Source organism: Carlito syrichta, unplaced genomic scaffold (assembly GCF_000164805.1).
Source record: "Carlito syrichta isolate Samal-C Ts95f unplaced genomic scaffold, Tarsius_syrichta-2.0.1 Scaffold303376, whole genome shotgun sequence".
Classification (NCBI taxonomy): Eukaryota; Metazoa; Chordata; class Mammalia; order Primates; family Tarsiidae; genus Carlito; species Carlito syrichta.
Genome location: NW_007247472.1, coordinates 27952 through 41395, shown reverse-complemented (window position 1 = coordinate 41395; position 13444 = coordinate 27952). Strand labels below are relative to the sequence as shown.

Below are 13444 nucleotides of genomic sequence, written 5' to 3'. Positions count from 1 at the left end.
CAAAAAAAAAAAAAAAAAAAAGATGTGATCCTTTCTAGGTTTTGCAAAGATCTCTCTGGCTGCCTGTGGGGAAGGGGACAGGGTAGAAGCAAGAGACCAGGGAGGAGACAGTCTGTTGTCTAGGTGGGAGAAGTGGGTGGATTAGAGACATACTGTGGGAAGTGGACAGCTCCCGAGTGGTGCCTCCCAAAGTCTGCTTCTTTTGTGAGCATCAGACAGAAGCCTCAACCCAAGCGGAAGCTTGGTGAGTCCTTGAGGGGTTTGGCAGAGACCTGGGCTAGTCTGGATCTTACCTGGCCACCTGCAAGTAGAGCACTGTGTTCTCACCCTCGTAGGTGCAGGAAGCTGCCACTTTGGTGACCAGAGAGGGCAGACCACTCAGCTTTGAGTAGCCATGTCCACCACAGGCCCTGCGGCACGTCTCGGCTCCCTGGGTGCAAAACTCTGATACCATGGCCTTCATACCTGAGGTCAGTGCGTGGAGCTGTGAGAACAGGAAAAGGGGTCAGGCAGTATAAGGGGGTCCTTCACCATAGGTGACAACCATGCTTACCATGCATTGAGTACTTAGTGCATTCTGAGCACAACTCTGTGAGATAAGACGTGTTTTCTCAGCTCACAACTTTATGAATGAGAAGGCTGAGACTCAGAGGTTATGCCACTCACCCCAAGTCACACAATTAGGCCATGTAGCTGTGGGGGCCATAAGAAGAAAGCAAAACCTGGCCTAGCCAGTGTCTCCAGGATCAGGAAGGGGAGGTTTCCTGGATTGGGCCTACCATCTTTCTGGAATTATGGATTTTGTTGGCAAGCAGGGGTTTTGGAAAGTTGGCCTGTGAGCAGAGGTGTCCACCATCAACCTACTTCCTGGGTAGTAGGAGGGTGATGGGGTCTGAATGCATCCGCCCAAAATTCATGTTGCAATCGTAACCCCCAAGGTGATGGTCTTAGGAGGTGAGGCCTTTGGGAGGTGATTTGGCCATGAGGATGGTCAAGAATGGGATTAGTGTTCTTATGAAAAAGGCCCCTTCTACCATATGAGGACACAGCAAAAAAACAATTGTCTATGAACTAGGAAGCCGACCCTCACCAGACACCAAGTCTGCTGGAGCCTTGATCTTGGATGTCCCAGCTCCAGAACTGCGAGGAATAAATTTCTGTTGTTTGTAAGCCACCAATTTATGGTGTTCTGTTACAGCAGCCCCAGCAGACAGAGTGACCGCCAGGCAGCAGACCTGGTTTGAGTTTTTGGTTCTTCAAAGCCCCTATCCGTCTTTCAAACTTTCAAGTCCTTGTAGTAAGGTTGTGTCCCTTTACTTCTCTATGCTCCATCAGTTTGCTCATCTATAAAATGGAGATAATTGGTGCCTGCTATACCATTGGGAAGATTAATGAAGCAATGCATATAAAGCACAGTGCCTGGACAGATAGAAATCTCAGTATGTACATCAGTCCACAGTGCTTTATCTGAAACCCCTGGGCCAGGTATGTTTAGGAGTCAGAACAGCGTTTGAATTTTACAAAGGTAAATTAAAGCAGGGGTTTGAGGTTGAGGGTTTTCTCAAACCCCCAGTGGGGGTTGAGAAGCCTTAGTAGTTAAGCACAATACTTTTGCTACAAAGTGTATTCACAGAGTGGGATAAATCAGGTCATGTCAAACCGTGCCACCAAAGAAATTCAAACAACTTCTGGTTTTTTGAGCTTTTGGGGTTCAAGTGCACATCAGGGATTGTGGACCCATGTTCTCTACACTGTGTGTGCCTATTTCCTCTGACACTTTTGTAGCTCTCTGGGGGCCAATGTGAGTAAATTTATATATCAGGATCCAGTCACCCAGATGCCCTGGGATGCTGGAAGCTGGGGAGGTGAGGTGGTGGGAAATGCCTGCAGGGGCAGGGCTGTGGGTGCTTCCCAGTGAGCAGAAACATCTCAGCTGCCCTCCCAGTGCCAGCCCCTCAGCAGACAGCAGGTACCTCAGGCAGGGAGCTGAGGTCTCCATCTAGAATGGCAGTGTATGAGTGCTGGAAGAATTCCAAAAGGCTGACAGCCAGGAAGTGGAAGGCATAGCACCTGGCCAATGGAGGAAAGAGTTTCTGCTGCTGTGTCTGGTAGTCTAGGACTTTTGCCTCTGGGTCCCTGAGGGGAGAAGAAGCGGAAGATTTAGAAGGTCGCTGTGTGCCACGTCTACCTTCTATCCCCAACACCATAAAAGCCTTAACAATGGATGGTTTTTTATAACTCATTGCAAAATTTGACCTGAACTGATTCACGGCTATTGACAATCTGTAAAAAATCCCACCTGACATGAAAATCCACACATTCACTGCAGAAATATTGACACATTTGTTCATGGGTGCTGCCACTTGTGGAAGAAGGCTAACAAAGCTCCAGCTTACACTATGATTTATGTATGATAATCTAAAAGATAAAAAGTTCTGAATTCTAACACTTGGGGTCCTGAGGACTTAAAGTGAAGAGTGGGCCTGTGCCCCTTAGATTTGAATCTGTGGCCTTGTGCTGCCCATGTGTACTTGACATGTGCTGAGAAATATGTCAAGCCCAAAGAGTAATGCTTGGGATGGGAACTTGGGTCCTCAGTGCCTGAAGCATGATCAGCATGTAGGGGCCTGCAGTAACTGTGGATGGAAAGAGGGGGTGACTACGAGAAGCCTCCAGAGCTGACAGGAACCTGGGGTCTCCTCCCTGAGGCAGCAGCTCCTCACCTGACACACCCTTCTTATAACCATCCTGGGGACACTTCTGCAGCCAGATAAATGGGTGGTGGGCAGGACAGCAGCAGCAGCCCCTTCTTCCCAGTGATCCTACCCTCCAGAGGAGACTCCTTCAGCCTGGATGCTGATGTCAAGGTTAGCCGAGGGCAGATGGCTTTGCCAGAGGAAAGGACCCTGGACTGAGGGCTTGGCACGCGTTATTGCATTTCATCCTCAACATCACCCTGAAAGGCCACTCTTGCTGATGTGGTTGAGCCAAGTGTGACACCCAGGTTTGCCTGGCATCTAATCCTCAGTCCATTTGTACCAGGCTCCTTCCAGACCCTTGAGCCCATGGTATGAGTCAACCCCAGGATCTTGGACTGGATGTTCTCAAGTTCCAGTCCTGCTGATTTTACCTTTACAGGTGAGAGCACTGAGGCCAGAGAAGACCCTTGCCCAGGGTCTGTCAGCAGAGCTGGGAGGAGAACCATTGGTCAAAGCTGATTCCTCAGCACAAGTTCAGTCATGCTGTGACCACTCTTACCCTCTGGTCTTGTTTTTATCCATTTTGCTGCATTCTAGGGGTGGAGGGAGGATGTCCACTTGGGACATATTTATTCTAAAAAAATTATTTTTTTTTTTTTTACCTGAAATTCAATTTTAACTGGATATTTAGTATCTAGAAATCCTGTGTGTGCTGGGCTCGGTGGCTCAGCCTGTAATCCCGCGCCTTTGGGAGGCTGAGGTGAGTGGATTGCCTGAGCCCGCGGGTTCGAGACCCGCCTGGGCAGCGAGACCTCATCTCTACAATAAATAAAAAAAAATCAGCCGGGCGTGGTAGTGCATGCCTGTAATTCTGGCTACTCGGAAGGCTGAGGTGGAAGGATCACCGGAGCCCAGCAGATCGAGGCTGCGGTGGCTGGGATCGGCCACTGCACTCCAGTCTGGGCGACAGAGTGAGACTCCAACTCAAAAAAAAAAAAAAGAAATCCTGTATGTATGGGTGCGTGTGTGTGTGTATGTGTATACACACAGGTTAAACAGAGGATATGGTCAGCCCTTGCTATCCTGTGCTGTGGAGTGAACAGAGTGGAAGCTGAACACAACCAAGCATAATTAAAGGGATCCAGATGTAGACATACACAGGCTAATGCTGACAGTCAGTCACAGCCACACAGAATGAGTTCAGCCATGTACAGTCTGATGTGACAATTGAGCTTCACCAGACATAGCCCAACAGAACAAACTCAACCAGCCAAAGTCAGATGCAGCTTGGTAACTGGCTATCCAGACCCACTTAGCTCATCATGGCCACATAAAGCTCAGCCAGATTTGGACAGGCATGGATGGAGACCTGGTGGTAGGGGCCAGAGACATGATCGCACAGAACACCAGGGGCCAGACACTGAGGACATAGGCTGGGCCAGCCAGGTTTGAAGGAGGCAGCCCCAGTGCGGTCAGCTGGGGCTAGGCCTGGGCAGATTGGATGTGTGCGTGGGGTTGGGGTAATGCCTGACCCCAGCACCTAGCTCTAGCAGAGGGGTGCTGTTGGGGGAGGCACCATGGAACTAAGAGGTTGCTGTGTCGCTGTGGACAGCCTCTGGGGCCTTACCTGGGCCGCAGCCGGGACTGGCGGCGGATGACAGAGTAGCGCATGGCGATGACACAGGCCTTCTGCAGCAGTGGGAGGACCTCGCCCAGCAGCAGCTCCACCCGCACTACCACCATGCCCAGATAGTTATTCTGTACTGTTCCAAGCCTGGTGTAAGTGCCATCTGGCAGGACCTGTGAGGGATGAGGACGGGCCCTGGGTCCCAGACTGCACCCTCTGCCCCTACAGCCATGCCCCTCCACACCCGGTGGACACCATGCTTCCCAAACCACTTACCTGGAGCTGACAGTCAACAGTTTACTACTGGACATCTCTGTGCTTGTTGCTAACTAGCCCCTCCCCCAGGTACTGTGTTCACAGCTCCTCTCCTGGGGCCCTACCTATGATGCACAACTCAAGAGGGAATGCCTGGCAAAATTGGGACCTCCAGAACTCCAGCCAGCATTCTGACTGGGGTCTTGTCAGTGAGGGCTTCACTGTGGCTAGAAACTACATGGACCACCGTGCCCTGTTCCTCTCCTGGGACTGCCTTGCCACCCCACCCTGCCATTGCTCTGCCACCCCGTGGGATGAGCACTTCCACATGAGAAGTCTGAGGCTCACAAGGGCAAAGTCACAATGCTCCTCAGCTAGGGATTTACCCCAGAGCTGCTCTGGGTGGAGGGAATGTGGCCCAAACTCAGCTCCATGGAGGGTCCAGAGCCAGCAGCAGCCTGCACAGAGTGCAGGTCCCCTTCCCAGGCAGTACAAGTCCTCAGCCTCCTCACACCCCTGACCTGTGCAAAGCGATTTAGCATGTTCTCCCTGGGGATCCGCACGTGGTCCAGTTGCAGAAATCCATTGTCTGTTTGGTCAAAGTCCATCTTGGGCCCGATGTCCCCAACAGTGATTCCTAGAAGGAGATGGAGATGCCAACACCCATGAGCTGAGTGCTTCCTATGTGCCAGGTGTCACACACACATTCCAGCTCACAGCAACCTGGGACAGTTGTGACTCTAGGCTATTACACCAGTTTTGTACGTAAGCAAGCTGAGGTCATGCCCTTCTCCAGGCCTGGTGGGATGGGTTTCCTCCTGACAGGGGTCCTTGAGGGAGCAGTGTGGGCTCACCTGGTAGCGGAGTGTGGTCCTCAAGACTCCGGATGGGCACAATGAAGGCATGCATGCCCTGTGGGGCTCCTGAGCAGATCAGCTGGGCCTGGACAAGGGCGTGGGTGGCCGTCCGTCCCACTAAGGGCAGAGAGGTAAGAGGCCCATCCCAAGAAGACCTGTGTACGCTGCCCCCCACTCAGCCTTCCGGGGTCTGGGGTCACGAATGGGCATGTTTGGGGTCTTAAAAAGTCACTGATCACAGAGAGGGGAACTTGCCTCCAAAGAATCAGACAAACCTAGCAGTGACTTGGCAGAGGCACTATGAAATGAGCAAGCCCCATTCCCCAAACTATTACTGAATTACTCTGCCATCAACCTCAATAATGACTACAGGTAATTCCCATTTATCAAAAGCTGGGTGGTACCAGATCCTGTGATGATGCTTTCTAATTTTTGCAGGACAGGTATGAGGAATCCCATTTTTCCAGGTAAGGAAAACAGGCTGAGTGTGGAGTGACACACTGAAGGTCACTGGCCTGGAAGGGGAGAGCTGGGATTTGAACCCTGGCTGGTTTTTTTTTTTTGCTTGTTTGACAGTGGCCATTAATTTTCTCCCTCTGTCTCATATCACTCTTCATGTCTCTCCCTTATTTCTCTTGCCCGACTCTCAATCTCTCTCCCTCTCTCTGTCTCTCTCCCCTAACATTTTCTTGCTTGAGTTAGACTACTCATGTTTTGTTTTTTTTTCACACAAGGTGCTCACTGACTGGGTCCCCAAGTGCCACAGATGTGTCCTCAGAGGTGAATTCTCAAGTCTGAGGAAGGAGAACCCTGCCCTTGGGGCTTGGCAAATCACTGAGTCTCGGGATGCTTGATGTGGCTGCCCCCTGGTGGCCATAGGAGCGGTATGGTGTCAGAGGCGTGACTGCACCGGTGGTGGGTGTGAGCCTTTCTGACTGTCTGGAGCAGGGGCAGGGAGGCGTTTCTCACTGTGTCACCACAGGCCTGTGCTATGGTGGTGGAAGCTTTATCGCTAACTCGGGAGATGAGAGGAACTGGGGTTGTGGGCATGCCTGGGACTAAGCCAAGTGTGTGTGTCTGTGTGTGTGTGTGTGCGCGCCACGTGTGTATGCACATGTGTGTCCGTGGGGCAATGTGTGTATGTAAGAGTGTGAGGCCTTGTCCCTCATGGATTTTCTCCTCTACTTCAAAGTTCTCTTGGAGGCCTCCCAGCCACTCACCCATGAAATTCTTAATACCTCACTTATTGTACAGAATTGGAACCTGAGGCTCAGGGAGGTGAATTGACTTGCCCGAGGCCACCAGCCCAGAATGGAAAATCAATCTGAGTTCTCTTGGACATCAAAGCCAGTGCTACTCTGCCCTCCAACTTTGTTCTAATGGGGAGAGATAAGGAGGGGAAGGATGCATACTCACAGTCCCCAGGCCACCATTTGGTAGCAGTCATCGTGGGGCTGTGTATCACAAACTCCTGGGTGGTTGCATCATAGGTAGCTTCAGTCTCCAGACCTTGAAGGTATGTCCCTTGGGATCAAAGGGGGGAGTTAGACATTGGGCCGAGGTGGGGCTCTCATCTGAGAAGCAGCTTCCGGGTAGGCCTGGGACTCTTAGCACCAGCCTCTATGGTGTCGGAGTCAGCTCCCAGCTTTCCTTGCAGGCATTTCTCCCCTTTCACAACCCCCTGTAGCCAATCCCTGACAAGGAATGGATGCTGATGTTTCCAAAAGGAATGACTTGCCCCCCTGTAGCTCACGTAAAATGTGCAAATTACAAAAAGGTACCCCTTCCTTGACTGCCATTTGATGGAATGTTTTCATATTAGATACACAAATCAATGACTACTGAGATGTAAATGGGCCCTCTGGAGTTGTGCAGTACACAACCTGAACACTGCATGCAGCAACGCTGGCTCACCATGTCCCAGTTCTGTCTGGGCATATGTTGTGATGATCTGGAGCTTTTGGCAGAGTGGGTCCCATTTGGCGATCTGCTCATCTGAGCCCAGGCTCCTGAGGGCTTTCTGAAAGACTCTGTGTAGATTTAAGGTCAGGTCTCCAGAAAGGGTTCTGTGGGGGAGAAATGTGGTTGAGTAGCCGACTGAAGACAGGGGCCTAGGCACCCTCACCTGGACAGGGGATAGGAGGGAAGAGCACCTGGCCTCCTGATTTCTCAACAAGTCTTGCCTTTATTAGGGAAAATGGCTCATGGGGCTGGGGGATTTCCACATGATCCCAGGTAGATTCCTTTCTAAAAGTAGGGCTGCCCCAGGAGTGAGCACCTGTATGCGTAGTCTAGTTCACGACCACCTTCCAACCAGCCCAGACGCTGTGCTATCATCTGGAGGTGGAATGTCTTCTTCACGGCAGCCTGATAACGCTCATTCTGGGTCATGAAATAATTGTCCACCCTGTTAAACTCTGGGTTACTGTGGATGATCATCTCTGCAGGGGACAGACAAAAGAGAACTTAGGGACCTGGGTGAGGTTTCTGGTGCCTCTAAATCTTACCCACTTGCCTCATGGACCTGGAAAGGAAGTCAGACATTACTGTCATTTTACAGATGAACCAGAGGTCAGAAAGGGACTTACCCAAGGTTACAAAGCTATGCAGAGGCAGAATTTTAGGACAAGCATCCAGGTCTTCTGCTGCCTAGCACTCTTCTGTCCCTGAGAGGGGCTCAGGAAATATTGGCTTGTTAAGAATGCCTTCAGTGTCTAAATGAATGAATCTCTAACAGTGGAAGTTCAAGGGCCCAGTTTGTTATTTGAAGTAGGGATGACTCATGAAAGACTCTGCTAAGAAAAGCATGGGCCATAGAGCAGATGTGCCATCCCAGCCTCCTCTTACCAACTTTCCTCCGGAGCACAGTGTTCTGGGCACCTCCGTCAAGGATGTTGGTGAGCCGCTCCACATCGAAGGACTGCACATACCTCTCACTGTCTATGTCAGGGTGCACCTGCCGGCTCCAGGTATCCACCATTGACACTCGGTGCACTGGACTGCCCATCCTACACTGCGTCTATCTGAGGAGATATGATCAAGGAGAGACACTTCTGGTCTGGCCGCTTTCAGGATCTGCTCTGAGTGCTGGGTGGTGCCAAGAGCCTGTGTGCAAGAGGAGCTGCCTGGTGGAGGAGAGCCATCCCTTAGGTACCTGAAGGCCACCACACTTTCACACCCTCCCTGAGGACCCTGGCTGTGGCCCAGGCACTGTTCGTATTGCAGGTACGTGCAGCCACTGCTCAGTACTCGTGAGCCAAGACTGGGTGTTGAGCAAGACTGCAGTACGTGTTAGCCAAAACTGGGCAGGCCTGACCACCAGCTCGGACTCTGTCCCCAGCAGCTTCTGTTACAAGCACGGTCTGGGGAGTCCTCATGCAAAGTCGATGAAGATTATGCATGAAGAAAACAATCTTACAGAGATCAAGTGGACCCTAGCTGCCCATCTGGAGATGGACAGGTGCCGAGTGGGTCTGATCACAAAACTTTGTCCACACACTATAGCTTCGCTGAGGGCTCTTCCTGGGGGACCTCGTGGTTCGATGCACCTACTCCTGAGTTCTGGGCTTATTCAGCCCCATTTCTGTGAGACCTGCTGGGGTGCTGTGGAGCTGAGGGAGGAAGCCTGCTCCTTGCCTGTGAAGTGTCCCCCGAAACGTCTGCTGTCAGGGTGGTCCTGCCTTCTTCACAGCAAATCCTTGACCGCTTAGAAAGCTCCGTTCCACCACAGCAAGGCAACCACCAAGTGCAATTCATCCTACTTCGAGAGCCTCTCAAATCCATCTGCTCTTTGCCATCTCCTAGGAGAGCACCCAGGCCACTGTCATCTCTTATCTGGCGTCAGTATCCCTCTTCTCTGTTCTCCTAGCTGTTGGGTGAGTTCTTGAGCAGCAAATCACGTTAATCCCCCCTGCTTGGAATCTGTTTCTTGGTGCCCCGTGTTTATGGAACAGGGTCCCTGCAGTGCCCATTTGCCTCCCACCCCACTTGCCCCTCTCCTGTATCCACCTACCCCCTCCCGCTTCCTCTGTTCACTCTCCTCCTGTTCTTTGCTCCACTGTTCCCTTTGTCCCACTGTCTGCTCTGGGCAAAGCTCAGCGCCCTGGTGTTCCTAGTTAACCCCAGCTCCCAGAGCACCTTCCTCTATGAAGCCCTACTGGTGGCAGTGCCCCGGGAGAACTAAGCACCTCTTTGACAGTGCCCACTGGGTGCTACTAGTGTTAGGGACAAGTTCTTGTTACTTGCGTGTCCCTCCCCCAGGTCAGCGAGTGCCCGGAGGTCAGCTCTGCATTGTTCTACCTGCAGCAGACATGCTTGCATCTTTCTTGCAGGCCAGGAGCCCACTCCTGGCCTCTTGCTTCCTCACCCATCTCTATGGATGACTACTATTATAACCATTTCGTGGAGAGGACTTGGGCCTCAGGAAGGGAGGAGGCTGTGAGGTCACGCAGACACCTGGAGCAAGTGGAATCTACGGCAGGCTGCCCAGCCAAGGCCCCTCCCAGGGCTGTGTGGTGCCAAGAGCTCTCATGGCCTGCCTCTGGCCTCCTGCAAGCCCATGGGCACAGCATCTCTCTTCCTGCCCATCTTCTCTCTGCCCCTTGCTCCCTCTATTCCAACTGCTGCCACCTCCTTGCTCTTCCCAAACATTCTGGGCCTCTTCACCACTGCCGGCCTTCGCCAGGACTGCACTCTCTGCCAAGGTCACCCTTTTCTCAGATGTCACCGGGTTCCCTGCATTTCACCTCAGTGTCACCTCTCAGTGAGGCCCACCTGTCAGTGGCCACCCTCCTTAAAGCTTCAAGCCCTCTCCCCCGGCGTCCCCAGTCCCCTCCGCAGTCTGTTCTACTTTTCCTCTGTTCATTTATCACCTTCTGGCATAGGACAATGGACTCATTTGTTGTGTTTTTGTTTACGGCTGTCACCCCTCTACTAACACATAAAGCTGTGGCCCTCACATTTGGTGCTGGGCCAGTGAGCTGCGCTGAGGGTCAGGGCTGGGGCGGTGTAGTCCTCAGGGGTCTCCCAGGCCCTCCCCTGTCCCGTGGCCTGGCTGGCCTAACTCACCTCTATCCTGTGCCTGCACTGTAGTTCTGGAGTGGCCTCTCCCTGGTTGCTGGCCTGCGTTTTCTGCAGCTGGTGGCCCAGCCCTTCTCTCCTCCCACAGAGGGGTTGGAACCTGGAAGCCCAGAACTGCTCAGCCTGCGAGGCTGGGCTTGCTGAAATTTTCCCTTTCTCCCCCTCTCCCTGGTCAAGTGTGCTGGGGCGACCCCAGGAGGGTTGCTGTGAGGATGAAGCCCTTCCATTTCAAAGCCAGGGCTTCCTTGGAGACTACTTGTGCCAAAAAGCTGTGTATCCCAGCTGTGTTTCCAAAGCAAAACCCTGTCTTTGTTGCCTTCCCTGATCTTTCATCATGTGCCCTTCTGAGATTCAAGCTGTTAAAATTGCAGGAGCTCGATTGGCTCCCTTCAGGTGGTCCTCCTAGGAAAGGGTTGCTCTGTAAGGTGAGTGATTTTCCTCTCGCCCCATGTCTCTGCTCTAAAATTTGGTTTGTCTTCTGCTCAGCATTCCCTGGATACATATCTGTGGGTCCCCTGCGGTGTGTTGGGCACGGTGCTGGGTGGGACCCAGAGGGGAGCCCCGTCTCAGTGAGTGGCATGAGATGTCTAGAGGTTCCCTCACCCCCGTGCATAGCAACCCTGGAAAGTGGGATGCAGCCCCCCATTTTACAGGTGAGGAAACACGCTTGCGGGAGTGATGTCCCTTTGCTCGGGTTTGCACAGCTAGAATTTGAACCAGATCCCTAAGGACAAAGGTGAGCTCTTACCCCATTTATGTAAGGCTGGGAAAAAAATCAAGAGATATCCACTGGTGGGAGACAGGCATCTGTCCTGGCAGAACTTCTGAGATATGGTGTCCTCCACTCCTGGGCCTCAGTGTCCCCATCTTTGACATAGGGTGTTTGCTCACCGTATCTCCAAGGTTGTGTTAAGCTTGTGTTTGCAGGAAGAGTCAGGACCTGTGACCCAAGCCTTGATATTTATCACCTGGCATGTCCTGCTGTAGCTGTGGGGTGTAGGCCCCTGCCAGTTCCATTGCTACAGAGGGTGGTGGTTTTAGGGAAGGTGACCTGGTCCCATTGTTTGGAGGTGAAAGTTCCAGCTTCCAGTGTGGCCTCTGCCGAGCATTCGTGCTGTCACTCACCATGGGCAGTTACTTAGTTTCTCTCTCTTTTTTAAATTGGAGTCTCACTCCGTGCCTAGGCTGGAGTGCAGTGACACACTCATGGTCACCACAGCCTTGACCTGCTGGACTCAGGCAATCCTTCTGCCCCAGCCTTCCAAGTAGCTGGAACTACAGGCATGTGCTACCACACCCAGCTAATTTTTTTATTTATTGTAGAGATGAGGTCTCGCCAAGTTTCCCAGGCTGGTCTTGAACTCCTGGGCTCAGGCAATCCTGTCGCCTTAGCCTCCCAAAGTGCTAGGATTACAGGCTTGAGCCACCGCATACAGCATCTGCCATAGTTTCCATGCCTTAATAAACTCTCCTTGTTTAAATTATTTCTTCATCAGCTTTGGAGCTGACCCTACTCTATGTGATTTGGATGTGATCATTTCGATTTGTTGCACTAAACTTGAATTATCCAGCTTTCCAAGTTTTTTTTTTTAATTATGAAAAATTTCATCCCAGATGCGGTGGCTCATGCCTGTAATCCCAGCACTTTGGGAGGTTGAGGTGAGAAAATTGCGTGAGCCCAGGGGTTTGAGATCAGCCTGGGCAACTTCATCTCTACAATAAATCAAAAAATTAGCCAGGTGTGGTGGTGTTTGCCTGTAGCTCCAGGTGGAAGCCCAGCAGGTTGAAGCTGTGGTAGCCATGAGTATGCCACTGCACTCCAGTCTGGGTGACAGAGTGAGACTCTGATTAAAAAAAAAAAAAAGCCAGGCTTGGTGGCTCAGCCTGTAATCCCGCGCCTTGGGAGGCTGAGGTGAATGGATTGCCTGATCCCGCGGGTTCGAGACCCGCCTGAGCAACTTGGCGAGACCTCATCTCTACAATAAATCAAAAAAATTAGCTGGGCGTGGTAGCGCGTGCCTGTAGTTCCAGCTACTTGAAAGGCTGAGGCGGAAGGATCACCGGAGCCCAGCAGATAGAGGCTGCGGTGCCCGGGAGCAGCCACTGCACTCCAGTCTGGGCGACAGAGTGAGACTCCAACTCAAACAAAGCAAAACAAAACAAAACAAAACAGAAAGATAAATTTTAAACTTATGCAAAAGGAAAAAAAATATAATGAACCTGCATGTACCTGACATCTTATCATCTCCTATCTCCTTGTTCTTTGTTTTTAACTTTTCATTTTGAAATAACTTTAGACTTTTGGAAAGCTGCAAAGTTTTTGTATAACCTTCACTCAGCTTCCTCTAATGTTAATATCTTAACAATCATGGTACAATGATAAAACCAAGAAATTAACTTTGATCCAATACTATTAATGAATCTTCAGAAATTATTTGAGTGTGTCAGAAGTCCCTAAGGTCAACCTCAGGTCCACTGATTTGCTAGAAAGACTCACAGAACTCAGAAATTGGTTGTGGTTTTTTACAGCGAAAGGACACAGATCAAAATCAACAAAGTAAAAGGCACATACTGTGGAGTCCAGGGGAGCAAGCTGAACTTCCAGTGTCTTCTCCCAGTGGTGTTGTATGGGCAGCATTTAATTCTCCTAGCTACGACGTGTCACAGTACACATGAAGTACTGGCAACTGGGGAAGCTCATCTTGGTGTCCAGAGCTATTTTAGTCAGTTACAGAGGCATGGGACACTGGTGTGCTGACCTTAGCTACTCAGTCTCCAGCCCCTTTAGAGGTCAAACTGATAGAGCGCGTGGCCCAGGGACCCACTACAGATCACATTATCTGTGCAAACTGCCTGGCATGGCCCAAGGCCCTGGATATACAAAGGCACTGTTTTGTTTTTTTTTAAATTTATTTTAAAGATGTGGG

The 13444-nt window shown here is 51.3% G+C and overlaps 1 protein-coding gene across 1 annotated transcript in view; it reads right to left on the bottom strand.

Annotated features, from left to right (window-relative positions):
- ACOX2 (acyl-CoA oxidase 2) overlaps nt 1–8445 on the bottom strand; it is a 28577-nt gene extending 20132 nt beyond the window's left edge. The window contains exons 1-9 of the mRNA XM_008058524.2: nt 8286–8445; nt 7717–7879; nt 7353–7504; nt 6855–6962; nt 5436–5555; nt 5103–5218; nt 4327–4499; nt 1974–2136; nt 294–484 (exon numbers count right to left, since the gene is read on the bottom strand). Of these exons, the coding sequence (XP_008056715.1) occupies nt 294–484; nt 1974–2136; nt 4327–4499; nt 5103–5218; nt 5436–5555; nt 6855–6962; nt 7353–7504; nt 7717–7879; nt 8286–8445 (1346 nt within the window). The remainder of the gene's footprint in view (nt 1–293; nt 485–1973; nt 2137–4326; nt 4500–5102; nt 5219–5435; nt 5556–6854; nt 6963–7352; nt 7505–7716; nt 7880–8285) is intronic.
- Nucleotides 8446–13444: the final 4999 nt, after the last annotated feature.